The sequence below is a fragment of the Callithrix jacchus genome, chromosome 9 (genome assembly GCF_049354715.1).
Source record: "Callithrix jacchus isolate 240 chromosome 9, calJac240_pri, whole genome shotgun sequence".
Lineage (NCBI taxonomy): Eukaryota > Metazoa > Chordata > Mammalia > Primates > Cebidae > Callithrix > Callithrix jacchus.
Genome location: NC_133510.1, coordinates 79,706,190 through 79,725,385, shown reverse-complemented (window position 1 = coordinate 79,725,385; position 19,196 = coordinate 79,706,190). Strand labels below are relative to the sequence as shown.

The following is a 19,196-nucleotide window of genomic DNA, read 5'->3' as shown; positions in this document are numbered from 1 at the left end:
GTTCGGCATTTTTTTTCTCTTGATGTACAGGTGTAATACTATCATAACCTACATGACCTCACTCCCGTCTTACTTTAAGTATTCCATAAACTTCAGTGAAAATATATCAAAGTGTATGAAGAAATAATTCATTCTCAATTGTTCCCTCGCTAGGGAAAAAATAAGTCTATTGGAAGCAATGGAGAAGGCGTGTACATCTCTGTCCACCCAGCATGCCTGGACCACACCCTCCACCATGAGGATACCTTTTGGAATAACTCATCAAAGCAGTGTTCTTTGAGCACCTGCAGTGGGCAAGGCATTGTGCCAAAAATTGTGAAGAACAACACATGTGGAACTTACTTCTTGACATTTTCAAGGGCACAGTCTTGTTATTGAGACAAGACACATCCAGGAAGTTAAATCGCAATATGATGTGCTGTAGTATATTTAGCTCAAAATGCCAGAGTGAGTCGTAATAAAGAATAGGAAAGAGGGAAAAGATAATAGCTGTTTTATCGAGCGCTTACTATATGCCAGGAACTAATCTCATAACCCTTGAGATTGGTATTTTTATGAACTTCATTTTCAGTTGAGAGAAGTAAAGTACAGTGAGGTACAGGAACTTGCCGCACTCACACTGCTGATAAGTAGGAGGGGAAGGTTAGCTGGCACTGCATCCTGCATATATAACTATTTCCCATGCTGCCTCTCCCTAGGTGCTAGTGGGGATCAGTGGCATGCTGGGTACCTTTGGTTGGAGATGTGAAAAAGATGACTTCCTCCCAGTTTGTACCCAGGACACAAGCTCATTTTTAGATGCAGAATTTCAGAAAGTTCTGCCTTCCGCTGTTTCTTGCATACCAATGATTTTACACTGAATGAGGTCATAGGTGACCTCAGGCAAGTCCCTTTGACTTCTCTGTGCCTCCGTTTCTTTGTCTATACACTCGAAAAATAGTAATACCTATGTCACAGGATTGGATGAGGAGTCAATACATGCAAAATACATGAAACAAAGCATGGCACACAGTAAACAGTAATTTGCCTTGAGAGTTCACCTGTTGAAGACTTTTATTCGAATAGCACACTAACAGGGACTTGTTAAAAGAGGTGGGTAGATGCAGCACTCTGGGCCAGGTGCTTACTGTAGTATGAGAAACCACCACTTCCTCTCCTACCTCTTACACTGGGACAGAACTTTGCCATAGCTAGCATGCAGCTTTTGCTGATCCAAGGAGCAAGAGTTGCCTTGCCTACACAAATTCCAGTTTCTCCCAATAGTTTACCTCTTCACATGTTGCTCATTTATAGGAAAACACTTATTGTAAACCACTGGTCAGCCAAAACCCAAGCATGCAATAGCTCTATAGAGTGTACAGGGAAGGAGTGACAGATAACTCATCTACCTTTGTAATTATGTAAGACACTGTTGACTGGAAGGGAATATTACAGAAAGAGGAGAATCTTTCTGTTTTTAAATATTGAATTGTCAAATTCTCATATTGAATTTTTGAAACTTTTTTAGGGGAAAGATATGTTTTAATTACTTGGTAGTTCCAAAGGTAGATTCTATATACTTAGTCCTTTTTAACAGTGGGCCCATCGTTAATCTTTTCTTAGAATTATTTAAGACAGTCTACCTCAAAGTATGGTCTGAAGGCAGGTGCTATTCCACAAGCTATCACCAGGGTACAGAAAAAGTAGGAACGGAACTTGGGAGTTAAACACTTAAAAACCTCAATAGTCTAGGTGTGGTGGCTCATGCCTGTAATCGCAGCACTTTGACAGGCTAATATGGGATGATTACTTGAAGCCAAGAGTTTGAGATGAGCCTTGGTAACATAGTGAGACCCCATCTCTACAAAAAATTTTAAAAGGCCAGGCGTGTTGGCTCAGGCCTGTAATTCTAGCACCTTGGGAGGTTAATGCAGGAGGATCACTTGAAGGCAGGAGTTCAAGACCAGCCTGGGCAACATGGCGAGACCCTGTCTTTACACAAAATCTTAAAAATTAGCTGGGTAAGGCTGAGGGCAGTGGCTAATGCCTGTAATCCCAGCACTTTGGGAAGCCAAGGTGGGCAGATCACGAAGTCAAGAGTTCGAGACCAGCCTGGCTAAATGGTGAAACCCCATCTCTACTAAAAATACAAAAATTGGGCCGGGCGCGGTGGCTCACGCCTGTAATCCCAGCACTTTGGGAGGCCGAGGTGGGTGGATCACGAGGTCAAGAGATCGAGACCATCCTGGTCAACTTGGTGAAACCCCATCCCTAAAATTAGCTGGGCATGGTGGCACATGCCTGTAGTTCCAGCTACTCGGGAGGCTGAGGCAGGAGAATTGCCTGAACCCAGGAGGCAGAGGTTTCAGTGAGCTGAGATCGCGCCATTGCACTCCAGCTTGGGTAACAAGAGCGAAACTCCGTCTCAAAAAAAAAAATAGCTGGGTGTGGTGGCATGTGCCTGTAGTTCAGCTGCTTGGGAGGCTGAGGCAGGAGAATCACTTGAACCCAGGAGGTAGAGGTTGCATTGAGCCGAGATCACATCACTGCTCTCCAGCCTGGCAACAGAGTAAGACTCCGTCTCAAAAAAAAAAAAAAACTAGCTGGGTGTGGTGGTGTGCACTGGAATTCCCAGCACTTTGGGAAGCTGAGGTGAGAAGATCACTTGAGCCCAGGAGTTTGAGGCTGCAGTAAGCTGTGATGGTCCTCCAGCCTGGGTGACAGAGCGAGATCCTATGTCCAAAAAATAAAGTATTTGGGTGTAGTGGTACGTGCCTATGGTCTCAGCTACTTGGGAGGCTAAACAAGAGGATTGTACATGTCCAGGAGTTCGAGGCTACAGTGAATCATGATCACACCACTGTACTCACCTAGGCAACAGAGTGAGACCCCCTTTTTTTTTAAAAAAAAAAAAAGGGAAGAAAAATAAACTTTGGCACAAGTATTGCCGCCGTACTCTCTAGGTTGGCTTAAAATGGGGGATTTTGTTGGGTGCTCTTCCATTAACTGGTCCTGCTACTAAGTGCTATATCAGCACTGGTGTGCATTGAACTACAAAAGCATTCTTGCTCTTCACTAGTCAGTGCAAACCTGTAAGTAGTGTTTTTAAAAAGATGACACCTACAAGCAATATGGACTCAACCCAGATTGGCCCTCATAGTCCCCATCTGTTACAAACATGCAACAGGGAAAGATATGTTGTGATTTCTCTTACAGAGATGTCATGAAAGATAGGTGTCAAAAGTGTAGCAGATTATAATCTACTTCCCATTGGAGCCACTCTTTGATTCCCATGAAGACTTCTAATTTTCATTAGTCCTATCCCGATACTTTTCAACCCTAAACATATGGTCCTATTTGTATTTTCAAGTCTTAGTGAATGGTGGGAACAAAGTGTACTCTTAGCTGATACCTGCCCTTTCTCATTCTTGCTAAAAGTCTCTTTTTAAAAATAGGAAAATATATTTGTTGATCCATCAAGGATGGCCCCGAAGACTCCAATAAAAAATGAACCAATTGATTTATCAAAGCAAAAAAAATTTACTCCGGAAAGAAATCCCATTACTCCAGTTAAGCTAGTTGACAGACAGCAAGCGGAACCATGGACACCCACAGCTAACCTGAAGATGCTCATTAGTGCTGCCAGCCCAGATATAAGGGACCGGGAGAAGAAAAAGGGACTATTCCGACGCATTGAAAACAAGGATGATGTATTTACAGATTCTCTACAGGTAAACAGACTGTGCTCCTCGGCAATTTTATGGAACTTAAAAAATTTTACTTGATTATTAAAAAGTCATAGAACTCTCAATTTTTCAGCTCCTATTGAGCCAAAAGCAGTGTCAAACTGATTATCTTTTGATTTTATTACAGAAATCTCATTCTATCTTATTTTTCATAATGAATGCTTTCTTTTCTGTATGATACTCCCTGGCCCAGGGCTCATTTAAAAATGATAAATTATTTTAAAGTAATGATATTTAATCATTTTTATTTAATGAAGGGATTTGGATTTTTTTAATGCTTCTGTGAATTTTAATTTTGCCCAGATTTTAAGGATAATATTAATGTAAATATTTTCGGTTTAGGAAATTCCATTATTCTTATATATGACCAGTTTGTTAGTTTGGAGCTTTATTGAAGTTAAGCCATCTTTAAATTACCTGTTCTGTGGGGAAACAGTGCTGTTGAATAAGCAGCATGTCTATATTTTGTAAAAATAATAATAATAATAAAAGGTCAATTATTTTCATTTCCCATCAAGCTTTTTCCCAAACTTGCTAAGAAAAGTTTTACAGATTTCAGTATTCTTAGCTATTTTTCTCTTTTTGGCGGACTTTTTTAAGCTATAAAAATGGCCAAAATGAAGAAATTGGGAAGAAAGAAGAGAAAAAAGATGTCTCGAATTACAACTTGAAATTCATAGAACAAAATGACTTTCGTCTGTTATATATATTGCAGTGGGAGATTAGTGGTAGTACTAAGAGATTCTCTCACGTAACTAAATACAAATCGTACAGTCTCGAGAGTAGTTCCTACAGGTTTGAAGCCAGAGGGATTTCACAATTCCTTTTTTAAGTCTGGGCTGTCCTTTGGCTTCCTTTCCATTTTATATTTGATATGAAACCCACAAGGAGCTGGTTTCTGAGGCCTTGGGTTCAAATTGCTAGCTGGGTGACTGGGGGAAATCTCTGCACCTCAGTTTACTCACTTGTAAAATGAGGGTTGCGGTACCTGTCCTGGTTTAAAACTACATAAGATTAAATGTGCCTCTTGTTGTCAAAGGCATATAAATATTAGATTTTTTGTAAAATTTTTTGACAAAAATATAGCAAAGTGACAATCAGCCAATGGAAATGATTAGTGACCTCTTTCACAAGGTACCATCATTGATCTTACTTTGGTAGAACTAGTTGTTTAACATGCCCCTAAAACAGTTAAAATTTTGGTTTTCTACTCAGGCTTTAAAGAGAGATTTTAGCTGATGAGTCACTAGAAGTGTTCACCACCTTTAGAAAGTAAATGCCTACAATTTCAATGGATTTAAAACAGACTTTCTTTTGAAATTGAAGGCTTTAATATCTTTCAACAGTGTTTCACAATTTTTGGTGTACAGGTGTTGTACATCTCTTGTCAGATTTATCTCTAAATTTCCAAGTTTTCTGATGGTATTGCAAAATGTATTTTTTATTTTAGTTTCAATTTCCAATAGTTTGTTTCTAGTATATGCAGATACAATTGATTTTTTTTTTGTATATTGATCTTGTATCCAGAAAACTTACTATATACTGATGCTTTTAATGTCTGATGTCTTTGATCAAAATCAAGTAGTTTAAGTAGGTTTTTTTTAAGTTCAATGGGTACATGTGCAGGTTTGTTACATGAGTAAATTGAATTTAGCAAGTGTTTGGTGTAGAGATAATTTGGTCACCCAGGTAATCAGCACAATACCCAACAGGTAGTTTTTCAGTCCTCACCTTCCTCTCACCCCTCTACTCTCAAGTAGGCCTTGGTATCTATTGTTCCCTTATTTCTGTCTTTGTGTACTCAGTGTTAAAACAGACTTTAATACCTTTTTAAAAGTAGTCTTTATTACCTTTTGATGACTATTTAATCATCTAAAATACACTTATCTTTTGCAGTACCTTTAACACCATGAATCTGCCTCTCAGCCCAAAAATGGATACAATGTAATTAATTTACATTTGTCCCCCCAACAGAGTAACCACTCTTCTGAATTTGTATTTATAGTCTTAGGGGACTTGCTTTTGTCAATCAGCATACATCCTTTAGGTTCATTTGTGGTTCTGCGTGTAGCCATAGTTCTTTCATTGCTCTATGATATTCCACTGCATGACTACACCACAATTTATTTCTTAATTCTGCTGTTTACAGCCATTTGGGTTGTTTGCAGTTTAGGGCTAGTACAGACTATGCTATGATATTCATTCTTATTTATGTCTCCTGGTGTACATATATAAGAGTTTCCCTTGGGCAGTGGTTCTCAAAGGGTGATCTGGGGACTTCAGAGTGTACAGACAATCTTTCCAAGAGTCAGGGAGGTAAAAACTATTTTCATAATTATACAAAGACCTTTGCCATTTTTGAACTTTCATTCTCTCCCAAGTGTACACTGGCATCTTCCGGGAAGTTCATGATGTGGCTGTTGCATCAGATTGATTACAAAAGGCAAGCACAAACACCAGTTCTCTTCTATTTATCCAGAAACTAAATAATATATGAAATACCCCTTTCTCACAAAACAATTTAACTGTCTCCGTTTTCATTTCTAACACGGTAACTATCAATAGATAACCCCCATAAACAAAAGACCTGTGGAGTCCTCAGTAATTTTTGAGAACATAAAGGGCTCCTGAGAGCAAAGAGTTTGAGAACTACTGTTTTGGGTACATACCTACCGGTAGAGGTGCTAGGTCATTAGATATGCAGAGGTTCACAAGATAATGCCAAATTGCTTTCCAACGTCCTGTTTGCCTCCCTCCAGTAATATATAAATATTTAGCCGTCCATATCCGTTCTGACACTTGAAATTGTCAAATTTAATAATTTCTGCTAATCTCATGACTATACAATGTGTATCTTTTTGTGATATTCATTTGCTTTTCTTTGATTACTCATGAGATTAAGCTTCTTTCCACATGTTTACTGGCCACCATGTTTTTTGCTCTTCTGTGAAATGCCTGTTTGTGTTCCTTGCCAATTTTTATTGGGTTTTTTCTTTTTGTCATTTTGATTTGTAGGAATTGATTATATATTGATACTAAACTTTTATTAATTATGTGAGTTATGTATCTATTCTTTCGGTTTGAAAATTGTCTTTTCCCTTTATGTTATTTCTTGATGGACAAAAGTTCTTAAGTTTAATTTAGTTCATTTTTTCTTCTAAGAGTAAGGTTTTTGTGTCTGAAGAAATTCTTCCCTATTCCAAGGTTAGAAAAATATTCTCCTTTATTTTCTTCGTTTAAAATTTGCTTTACCTGTTTAAATTCTTGATCCATTTGGAATTGCTTTTTGTGGATGGTGTGAGTCAAGAATGCAATTTTGATTTTCTATACATATCATCAGTTGTCCCTGCACTATTTATTAAGGAGGTCTTTCTCCTCCCCCTCAGCTGGGCTGGCAGTGCAACTGCTTTAGTGTCAAAGTTCCATTTACATGTGTGTCTGTGTCTAGACTCTTCCTGTTCCATTGTCCATCCCTACCTCAATACTCTATTGTAATAAGCAGGTAAAACAGAACCCTCAACTTCTCTTTCTTCAGAGTGTGTGGGCTATTCTGAACTATTTGTTCTTCCATGTGTATTTTAGATAGGACTTTAATTGAGATTGCATTCAATCTGGAGACTAAGAAGAATTTCTCTCTTTAAGATACCGAGTTTTCTTCTCTGTGAAGACAGTATATTTCACTAAATTTTAAGTAGTCTTTAAAATCTTAAGTTTTCGTATTTTATGCAAACAGATTTTTGCTTGATTTATTCCTAAAATTCTTATCAATCTTGTTGCTTTTGTAAATGATATCTTTTCGATTCTTTTGCTGTTACTGTTGTACAGGAATGCAGCTGATTTAAAAAACATATTCTCTTGTATTCTACTACCTTGCTAAATTCTTTTATTATTTTTAATGATTTGTCTGAGATTCTTTTGAGTTTTTTGTGTGAACAGTGGTATCTCCTGGAGAAGGAAAGTGGCTGATTCCTTTCCAGTCCCTGTGCCTCAGTTTCTTTTTCTTGTCCCCACACATTGACTAGGGTCTTCAGTCTGATGCAGAAGAGAAAGTAATAATTGGCATCCTTACTGTTTCCTGACTTTAAGGGACCACTTGCAAAGTTTTACAAATAGATGTTCGCCATTGTGTTTTCATGAATACCCTTCATTGAAGAAGGTCTCTATTCTGAGTTTTTTAAAGGTGTTTTTGAAAATCATGAATGACTGTTAAATGTATCAAATGTTTTTTCTGAACCTATAGAGATAACTATATCACTTTTCTCTTTGAATCTGTTCATTGAAAAGCCTTTTACTTTCTTGGGGCTTGAATGGAGCCCCTTTCAAATGTGGGTAGAGGAGACAGGATGCTGCTAGTTTAATGGATTTACAAATAAAGAATAAGGAAAAATATGATTGGACTGCCTTCATTCACTTTCATTAACCTTTGGTCAATTGTGAAATATAAAACAGTTTGATGAAGAAGGCAGGCCAGTGCATCTGAAACTTCCCTGTCAATAGAAATCACCTAGAATCTTACGAAAAGGCAGATTCTGATATAGCTGATGCCTGAGATTCTACATCTCACAAGCTGTTGGCGATGCTGATTCCACAGACCAGCAAGTGCACTAGTAGCTAGGCTGTAGCAACCAGTAAATGACTTGCATTTTTCATTTGTCAAACTTTTAACTAATGGACTCAGTCTTAAATTATAAAGGAGAAAAAACATCAGTCCAGAGGAGACAATAGATAAAACGTTCAAGGAATTACTTTAGGAAACGTATTTTAACCAGAATCTAGGATGCTATGCATTGAGATGTCCCCCCAGTTTGCCAGTACTGGCCATTGCCATTCCTCCATTAGGATGTTAACTGTGACATCTTCCCCCTCCCTTCTATCTGCCTTCTGTAGCTTGATGTTGTTGGGGACAGTGCTGTGGACGAATTTGAAAAGCAAAGGCCAAGCAGAAAACAGAAAAGTTTAGGACTCCTGTGCCAGAAGTTTCTAGCTCGCTATCCAAGTTATCCCTTGTCAACTGAGAAAACTACCATCTCCCTAGATGAAGTTGCTGTCAGTCTTGGTATGTATCATCAGATTACCTGGAGGCCTGTCTCCAGTTACTGTGGGAAACTGGTTTCCTTGGGCAGGCCGAAGACTTCAGGTAGTGTGGGCCCTTCAATTGGGTGAAGACAGAGGAACAGGCACAGATTCCTTTGCCATCATCAAATTTCTCTTTATTATACCAAGAATTTCAGGGAGCCTTTTAGACCTGAGGACCAAACAAGAATGCAGTCTTTTTTAACCTTAAAAAATATTTTGTAATGAGTAATATTTTTTTATAATAGAGTTACATAACAAATTAATATCTCATATTTTAAATTCATCTTACTTCAAACAGATATAAAAATATTTAGAAATAGCCTGCTTTGTATTTTTAGTAATGCTTCCAGCCATTCAGAACTGATGTTATTTCAACTTTGTAAAGCACGATTTGAGAGCAAGAGCATTATGTTTAAAGTCCCATACGATGATTGGTACAGTGGGGTCAAACTAGAAAAATGCCATTTGGACATAACCCAAACAACTAAACCTTATAACAAAGAGGAATCCACGTGATCACATGCATGAGTGCATGTGAGATGGGTGTATGTGCTGATGTATACACCTGCTTTGGAATAGAGACCCCCTAGTGGACATTGCAGTTGTTTCCAGAATGAACATATTGTTGACATTTGTTAAATAAGCAGAAATTACAATGGCTTGAAGGTGTCAGGGTGTCCCCCATTAAAAATAGGAAGGTTTTACATACACATAAAAAAAGAAGTTCTGAAGAAATCAGCTAAATAAATAAATGATAGATTATAATTTTTCGTTTGTTTTTTAGTTCTGTTTCTTCCATATCCTAGAGAAATGTGCCCAATAGAGGAAGGTCAACCTGAATTATTCAAGCTGAAAGCAAAGTAGATTTTGGTTGTTGGAAACTGAGATGAAGAAACAGTGGGTTAAGATGGGAAGACCATGGGCTGGGCTTTGGGTCACACGGGGTTAGATTTGAAGCCCAGCTCTCAAATGTACAGGCTATAAGAGCTTTAAAAGGTGAATTAGCCTTTTTTTTTTTTTTTTTTTTTGTCTATAACTTAGAGACCGCAGCACCTACCTTGCAGAGATATAGCAAAGTTAGGGATAATGTCAGTAACATGCCAAAGTCAATGGCTGGCATGGTGAGCTCTTATTATTATGAGGAACAGTTTCTGATCAGCTCTTACTAGAATGCCGATACCGTAGCTGCCCTATTCCCCTCTATAGATAGGAAGAGGAATTAGAGTGCCATGGTTTGGGGGCTGATTTGGAGCCCAGAAGTGTAATACAGTATTCTAGGATTGGGGGCAATTAATCAAGAAAGGGAAAGTGAGCCAACTGAACATCAAAAAATGGGGTCCCTTGCTGGCCCTGGGGTGTATCAGTTGTGTTCACATGGCATTTCTAATGGGAAGGTGTACGGAATATTACACTCAGCAAGATATGTTAATATATGAAAACAGACTGGAATAAAGAAGCAGGAAGTTTTGGGCAAGGAACTGCTGACTGCTCCTGCCAGCACCTTCCAGCAGGCATGGTGAAGAGCCAGTTGAGACTCTTAGGTCCAGGGTCCAGGAAAGTAGTCTTAACAGTAATGAAGGTAAAATGACAGATCGAATCTGATATCCTTCTCATTGAAGCCTACTTCCTCTATATATCCAACTTCCATTAAGGAGTCTTACACTGTTGTCACTGTAGAAAACAAAGGATTAGATGTTGAAGGGCTGTGTTTCATCCCAGGGAGGACAGAAAAGTGGACTCCGACATTCATATGGCTCCAGATTGTTTTACACATCCCCATGTTATGGCTGCTTGGAGCAGAACTCCAGGGGTTTTTATAAGAGCTTCCCAATGCCTCCTGATCACCCAGACCTGCCAAACAAGCATGCTATCTTTTCATGTGACATCATAAAATTGGGTCCCTTGCTGGAAGCTGTTTCACTGATGAATATCTTTTGGGGTTGAGTCTGAGCTTAGTGTTGCATCCCAGGTTACAGGCCACAAGACTATTTAACTAAGGATGTGCAGAGCATTCAAATTACATTGTTTTCCAGATTCTGGTGCCATGTAGATTTGACATTGGATATCATAGGTAACAGTTTAGAGAATTGCGAGTGACTTAATAGCACAGCCTAGGAAACTATTTTTCTGGGCTGAGAATTTTTAGTAAGTTCCATCAGCAACTAAGGGAAGCTTAGAAAAAATTAGTAAATCCTTGACCATATAACTAATCCTATGATTGGGATTAATAGAATGACCTCAGTATAAAAGAAAAAGAAGATTGAATTCCAGGAAAAAGTGTTCTGACAGAGCAAGCTCCCAGAGTAACCTACGGGTCTTGAGACCTGTGCAATGGAACTTTCTAGTACACCAGCCAGTGGACAGTTAAACTCAGTTCAGATGAAAGAGGTAAAGGATTGTGCAGGCAGGCAGCTGCCATGTTGGTTTTCACCAAAAGCACCTACTAAACACCCACTTTGCTTCCTGAGAATCATCGAGAATCTCCAGGTGGTCAGAAGCTTCTTTTATTTTCCCTTCTTGGGATGACTAGCCACTAGATGGAGACTTAACAGCTTGTTATCAAATATAAACTAACAAAACAACGGGGCATATGGCTGGCCCTGGGGTGTCAGTTGCAGTCACATGACATTTCTAATGGGAAGTTTTATAGAATGTTATGCTCTAAACAAGATGTGTTAATATATGAAAAGAGACTGGAATAAGAAACAGGCAGGTCTGGACAAGGGGCTGCTGCCTGCTCCTGCCAGCACCTTCCGGCAGGCATCTGGCACCGAAGCCTGAGCTTGTGAGGGTAACAAGCCTTTCAGGGTCATGAGCTGAAATGTTCTGATTGACTGTGAAATGCCTCTTTATGCATGTGATAGAATTTCCTTTCAGCTCTGGAGTTCTCATTATAATTTGGTATATTTCTCATTAAATTTTTCAAGGGCCAACAGCTACATTCAGAGTCTGCCCTGATTATATAACAGCTCCTGGCAAGTGAAATGAAAGAAGGCATCTTTGTAGCTGGGCTGGTTTTCTGTAAGATGCCTGGAGGCTTTTGCAATGGGCCCAAGGGCCTGTTGCACAACAAAATGAGTCATAGGCATGAGATTTTTAAGATCTGCTTCTGCTGTGACCTCTTATGCCAGCAAGGATTTTAGGTATAACTAATGTCATGACGAAAGTATTTATTTAAAATTATCACCTACTGGAGACTCTACATTTACACTTACATTTCATCCTCATTATTACATGAGATAAATACAAAGGCATAAAAAGGTTAAGTAACTTCCCAAGATCACCCAGCTAGTAAGGCATAAATCAGAGATTCAAATTTAGGCAGTCTGACCCCAGAGCCCCACACCCTCAACCACTGTAAGTATTTGTGCTAGGTTTGATGGACAGCTCATAATCCTAGCTGCCTTGGGAGTGTTGGGAAAGTAAGCTGCTGAGCCTCATGGTCAGCTTGTACTGGAGTCTCTGGGCTTCACTTTTGTGCTGTGTGCTGGGTGATGGTGAATGCAAACACAGAGAATTGTCAGTCGCCATGATGAACAAAAGGAGACTCCCATGTTGTTCCAACCCCGGCTCTGGCTTCCTTCAGTAATATGAGAAGGGTATTCAAGCCCTTGACACCTGCATTTCCAATTCAAAATAGAAAACGTAATATTTGCACCTGTTTTCCTTACTGGTCCATTGAGAGCATTATCAAGGTAATTTTTTTTATATCATTCAAACTCCATGAAAGGGTAGATAGTATTGTCCAATAGTGAAGTGTCAGTTTTTAGGCACAGTTGATTTTATAGTCTGCATAATTAGTAGGAGTACAAGTCATAGTCAACCATCCATTCATTAAGTATCCATTAGGCACACTGTTACGTGTGTTGCTCAGTCCACCCATTTCAGCATGCTGAAATGTTTGTGTGGTTTGCCTAACAGGTCTAAAGAGCAGTTTGCTATACTATTTATGTCAGACAGATGGAACTATCACCATCTCTAGATAGATGTTTTATCTTAGATATTTTTAAGGGTTGGATCTCAAGAAGTAAAAAGAAAAATAATTTCTATTGCTTGTATCCTTGCAGGTTGAATCTCTTGAGAATCCACACAGTGGGCATTATATTGGGAATCAGACAAAGTAGTTCACAAACATAGTCCAGACCCTCAAGGAACTTGTCTTCAAAAATGTTTGTCTGCATGATGTCTGTTGGCCTCTGTTTTTCAAACAGGTGTGGAAAGGAGACGCATCTACGACATTGTAAATGTGCTGGAGTCACTGCATCTGGTCAGTCGGGTGGCTAAGAATCAGTATGGCTGGCATGGACGGCACAGCCTGCCAAAAACCCTGAGGAACCTCCAGAGACTAGGAGAAAAGCAGAAATATGAAGAGCAGATGGCCTACCTCCAACAGAAAGAGCTGGACCTGATGGATTATAAATTTGGAGAACGTAAAAAAGATGGCGATCCAGATTCCCAGGAACAACAGTTACTGGATTTCTCTGAACCCGACTATCCCTCCTGTGAGTCCATTGTAACTTCATGAGTAATGGCAGAGAAAGAGGGAGTGATGGTCTCCTCTGCAAAGATTCACTGCTTAGATGGGAAATGCCAGGTTGACTTCCCTGGAGGGAGATGTCCTCTTATTCTCTTGACTGAAGAAAAGGAGGCAGATGGCTCCCCAACTGGACTGCCTGCTCGACCTCATTTAAATAAACCTGGCTCATGGCAGGTCACTCGTGTTTGGCCTGTTGGGAGAATAGATCACTAGCAGTACTCCCATTTATAGATAGGCAGCCCCATGCTGGTTCTTTTTGTACAACTGTAAGATTTACTTTGAAAAAGTTATCTTTTTAAAGAATTTTTTCTAATTATATGCTGGAGTAGACTATTTTAGGAAGAAACTCTGTTCGAAGGAAATATTGATAAGAAAGACAGCCAACCTCTGCTTTCATTTGGAGCAGAATTTTTATTTACATCAGCATGGTTCTCCCAATTCATATTTATCCTCTTCTTGTTTTGGCCAGTGATCTTCATCCCTGTTGCTAAGATGACAAAGTATAAGTGCAAATATAAGAAATAGGGCCTGGTTTTCATTAGATTCACTGCCTCATGCCTTTTAGTTCCACCCCATGAGCCAGTACTTATCTTAATAACCAGAGAAGACAGCCATCTGTCAGGGATGATTTGCCTGCCATCCACAGGAGCACACATCTAATCTGTCTCTTGTTTATATATAGCTATTTTATTCACATATTTCTGAAAAGAAATGGAAGAGGCGGGCATCTACTATGTTTAGGGTATAGTCTAGATATTGTGGGCACAGAGAATAAAAATGGAGTTCTTGCCTTTGAGAGGAGAGTTGATGTTCTGAAAACAATTCTATATTCCTACCCTATCCTTTTATCCTTCTACATTAATCTTTCCAAGAAGTTGCTTCAGGAAAACTACCGCATGGATCCTATTATAGGAAGTATAAGTATAAAGCATTGAGTGGTTTAAAATATGCATCTCAGAGTTTATGCCTACTGTAGAGTAATTTTATGAGCCACAAGAAAATCTGTCTCATTTCTTCCTGAGCTGACTTCTGTGCTGCGTATCCAGTAAGCTTCTGCCTTTGACAAGGGTGATCTTTCCATGTGCTGGTAGGGCTAGATCATTTTGGCAAGCTGCAAGTATAGTCTTTCTTGTAGAAAATCACATGCTTTAATGCTTCTGTTTCATTCCTTGTGTAGCATCGGCAAACAGTAGAAAAGACAAGTCTCTGAGAATTATGAGCCAGAAGTTTGTCATGCTGTTCCTTGTCTCCAAAACCAAGATTGTCACTCTGGATGTGGCTGCCAAAATACTGATAGAAGAAAGCCAAGATACCCCAGACCATAGTAAATTTAAAAGTAAGTTTTCACCTATATCCACTTACTAACACAAAAGGGGTGGGATTTCATATGTTGATATTTTCTGCTTCCAAGATTATATATATATATTGTTTTTGACATGCATACTCCTTTCCTGCATTCATAAAGGGTTTTGGTGCTGTGAGAGGTAAGTTAGTCACCGACTAGAATTCAGCTTAAAGTCCTGTCATTGCCTTTCCCTTGATGGTTTCAGTGGACAGTGAAAAACAGAACACTATCCTGAGAACGCCGGTCAGGGAGGGTGTGAATTATTTTGCATTTCTCTTTAGTATTGCTACATCCAAGACAGAATGTCTGAGTTTTCTTTCCCCTTTTTTCCCCACCCCCTGCATACTCTTCTGAAGGGTGGAGATGAAAATTGTCTACAGGTAAGAACCAGAAGAATGGCCAGGGTAAGGGTGGTGGGACATGGACAGGGAGAGAGTTTCCAAACATCACACCCAGTGCATCCTCCTTTTCTGTCCAGCTCGGATACTGAGCCACATGTCCTGAGCTGCTGGTAGCCTGTTCAAGCCCCAGGAAACCCTGAGCTCAACATACTCCAGCTATTTTTTGTTTCCAGCTGAAATTACTGTCATCCTGTGGGTGAAATGGCTAGATAAAATCAGGATTGGGAAAAATAAAGCTGCATCTGGGGTGAATGCTTACTATTTCTGGATAATAATTGAAACTCCTTTGCTTGATCTTAATGCTGAGGTCAAATGGGTTTCCTACCTGTAAATCAATTTCTTAAGTAGAAAATACTTTGTGGTCATGATCTCGCCTGCTTAATGTGCTACTACCCCTTCTGAGTATTTCATGTAGTTTGTACACTGTTAAATGTTTCTACCAAAACCACTTAACATTCAGGGGACGCCCGTTCCACCCCTTCTCACTGGGTGGCTGGAATGCTACAATTTCAGGTGAGGGGCTGCCTATCCTTCACACATTGTAGTGTTGACCTTGAGCATCCTGTGTGCCAAGGAGTGCAGCCTGGCAGGAAGCTCTGGGGAATCCCTGTCGTTTTCACAGACCACCTGCCTGGTGGACCTGGTGCCACAGTCTCCTGCTGGGAGAAACTCAGGGCATGCTTTTGACATGCCATGTCAGAATTATATTTACTAAGCCTTTAATTACAGCCCATTCCCTCTCTTGCTGATTTTGCAATTACAGTGCTCCCTGTGTGTCACTAGGTGCCTCTTGCAAGAGGTGTGAAGTTGTGGAAGTGTAAAGACACACTGACCTTCCCTTAGCCTTCAGATACTGCAGGTACATAATCCTGGGTGATTTTATGACAGAGCCACTGATCTCATCCCAACCTGCTGCTTTCCATCCAAGGTTTATATGGTAACTGAGAAAAGTTACCTGTCACATAAACTAAACTGTCATGGTGTCACAGGCGCCATGCCCATAATCGTGTTTTATATCTTCAAGCAAAGGTACGACGCCTCTATGACATAGCCAATGTTCTGACCAGCTTGGCTCTGATAAAGAAAGTGCATGTAACAGAAGAGCGAGGCCGTAAACCAGCCTTCAAGTGGATCGGGCCAGTGGACTTCAGCTCAAGTGGTAAGGTGGCATGGTTTTGCTAGCAGGCTGTTTTATTTAGAAATCTCAGTTCCTTTTCCAAGTCTCACACCTACTACACAGTGAGACTGATCTTTTCCCATGTCAAATACAAAATTAACTAGTGACTCCAGTCTCAGAACGGTTAATATTAGCCTGCAAATGGTGCGTGCTGGTTTGCCCGCACACAGTAGGAAAGGAAATAGCGTTTATAACGTGGGGGTTTCTGTAACTACTAAATTATAGCTCTTTCGCTGTTTAAATTCTGTTCTAAAGCTTTTCCCTGAAAGTTTGGGACCAAGAATTAAAACTGATACCTCTTTTGAGCTCCAGTTGTTTCTACATTAGCACAAGAACACTTGGTTTTTCTTTGAAATTTGACATAATGTAAAAATTATGAGTAAAAATCACATCAGTTAACTATCACAAAACTAATATGTGTTAAGATTGCATCTACATAGAGTTTGGATGTAATGGACATGTTTCCTGTAATTTATTTAAAAGGTTATAAATATCATAATTTTATAAAACTGGAGTCAAAGAGGATATTATCGTCTACTGATTTCATGGGTAATATGTGAGCAATCAGGGACTAGATCCAACTGCCCAGCTACTTTACATGTAGCAGTACTGCCTGGGAAAGAGCCATTAAAGTTATTTTTAAACTACTCTTCCAATTTTGGTGTTAATGGTATAAATGTGAGCCACTTATCCCAGGCTTATAAATATATCGCTCTCTACCTCACTTGTAGCACATTATTCACTTAGGATCTAGATGAAACCACTTAAAATCAAGTATAACAAATTCAACCCAGTGTACACGCTGAGTGTGGACTCTGTGCCAATGACTATGCTAAGGGCCCTGAGAGAGTGAAGATGTGAGTGACAGTCCCCACCTGTATGCAGCATACCGCTTTGCTATTTTCTGCTTTCTGCCTCTGGTTTCTCCTCTTCTTTGCACCTGTGAAGCCCTCTTCTTTTTTTTATTTTATTTTATTTATTTATTTATTTATTTATTTATTTATTTATTTATTTTGACACGGAGTTTCACTCTTGTTACCCAGGCTGGAGTGCAATGGTGCGATCTCGGCTCGCCGCAACCTCCGCCTCCTGGGTTCAGGCAACTCTCCTGCCTCAGCCTCCCGAGCAGCTGGGTTTACAGGCACGCACCACCATGCCCAGCTAACTTTTTTTTTTGTATTTTTGGTAGAGACGGGGTTTCACCATGTTGACCAGGATGGTCTCGATCTCTTGACCTCGTGATCCACCCGCCTCGGCCTCCCAAAGTGCTGGGACTACAGGCTTGAGCCACTGTGCCTGGCCCCGAAGCCCTCTTCTTTTTAACAGGAAAATATTCCCAACTTTCAAGCTCTGGCTCAAATGTCAACTCTTCCATGAAGTTTTCCCTGATAGCCCAGAGCAGAGTGTCTCATCTGAATGCTTGCAATTGAGTATTGTGCTGTTTATGGTGGGTGAGGTTGATATGGTGGTGTCATCCCTGCCCTACACATTTGAGACGAGACATCATCTTTATTCATCCTTGATTACCCCATAGTATCCAGAACAGTGCCTTACTCACTTTAGTTAGTTAATGAGTTTCTATAATTAGGCGTATAATTAGCATACATTTGAAAGTTAGGAGAGCAATTACACGCTAGATGGAGTGGTACTGGCTCTATAGGCATTCCGAGAGGATACAGATTAAGTTCTGGTGGGCTGTTGGGTTTTGGAGGCATGAAGAGAACATGGGATAGAAAATAATGAGATACAGTGTGATTAGTGGGGACTGCATTTTTGGAAGACCTCAAAAATTGAGCCAAGAAATTTGGACTAGATGTGATAGAATTAACAAAGTCTTTGGACAATGATTAAAAGAGAGGAAGGACTCAAAGGTGGTAGTACCATTGAAAAAAAGATCGCTGGGCCGGGCACAGTGGCCTGTAATCCCAGCACTTTGGAAGGCTGAGGCGGGCGGATCACCTGAAGTCAGGAGTTCATGATCAGCCTGACCAATATGCTGAAACCCCGTCTCTACTAAAAATACAAAAATTAGCCAGGTGTGGTAGCATGCGCCTATAATCCCAGCTACTCGGGAGGCTGAGACAGGCGAATCCCTGGGACCCGGGAAGTGGAGGTTGCAGTGAGCCAAGATTGCGCCACTGCACTCCAGCCTGGGTGACCCAGCAAAACTCCATCTCAAAAAAAGAAAAAAAAAAGAAAAGAAGATAGCTGGAAAATGAGCATCTGTTGAGAAGTTGAGGAGTTCATATAGTTGCACCAAGGGACAGAACTGGGAGAACTCTGATTTGGCATGGGAGAAAGACTGGAGGCAGGTCAGGAACATTAAATTGAATGTATTTTCTCTACCCTTCAGAAACCTGGTCTTCTTTCCATATTCCCTAGTTTCATTACTGATAACATCAAGTCCCTTTTGATTCCTTGAGCCACTCTTTCTTACCCCTTGGCTAGCAGTTTCTCACAAATTTCATAAATGTCTTTCTCCTCTTCTTTCCTACCAGCATGGCACAGTGTATTATGAATGATGTATTCTTTGTAACAGCTTTATCAAGGTATCATTGATATGCAATAAATGGCAGGAAATTAAAGTTATAATTTGATAAGTTTTTTATATGTGTGTACCTGTGAAATCATCAAGATAATGAACATACCTGTTACCTTCAAAAGCCTCCTCCTGCCCCTTTGTAATTCCTCCCTCCTGGTCCCCACACCCTTCCCCAGGCAACCACTAATCTGCTTTCTGTCACTCTGGATTTGTTTGTATTTTCTACAATTTTTTTGTAAGTGAATCATGTATAGTCGATCTTCATAATTCACAGATTTCTTATTTGCCAATCTGTCTACTTACTAAAATTTACATGTAACTCCAAAGTCAGCACCCAGGGTGTTTCCACAGTCAGTTGTGGTCATGCACAGCTTGGTGAAGAATTTGGATCTC

At 39.9% G+C, this 19,196-nt stretch overlaps 1 protein-coding gene across 2 annotated transcripts in view; it reads left to right on the top strand.

The window, feature by feature from the left end:
* Positions 1–19,196, top strand: part of E2F7 (E2F transcription factor 7) — a 45,723-nt gene that overhangs the window by 6,405 nt on the left and 20,122 nt on the right. For both annotated transcript variants that reach the window (XM_009004271.5, XM_002752806.6), the window contains exons 3-7: positions 3,435–3,710; positions 8,613–8,781; positions 13,013–13,303; positions 14,516–14,674; positions 16,109–16,243. In XM_009004271.5, coding sequence (XP_009002519.1) covers positions 3,435–3,710; positions 8,613–8,781; positions 13,013–13,303; positions 14,516–14,674; positions 16,109–16,243 — 1,030 coding nt within the window. The remainder of the gene's footprint in view (positions 1–3,434; positions 3,711–8,612; positions 8,782–13,012; positions 13,304–14,515; positions 14,675–16,108; positions 16,244–19,196) is intronic.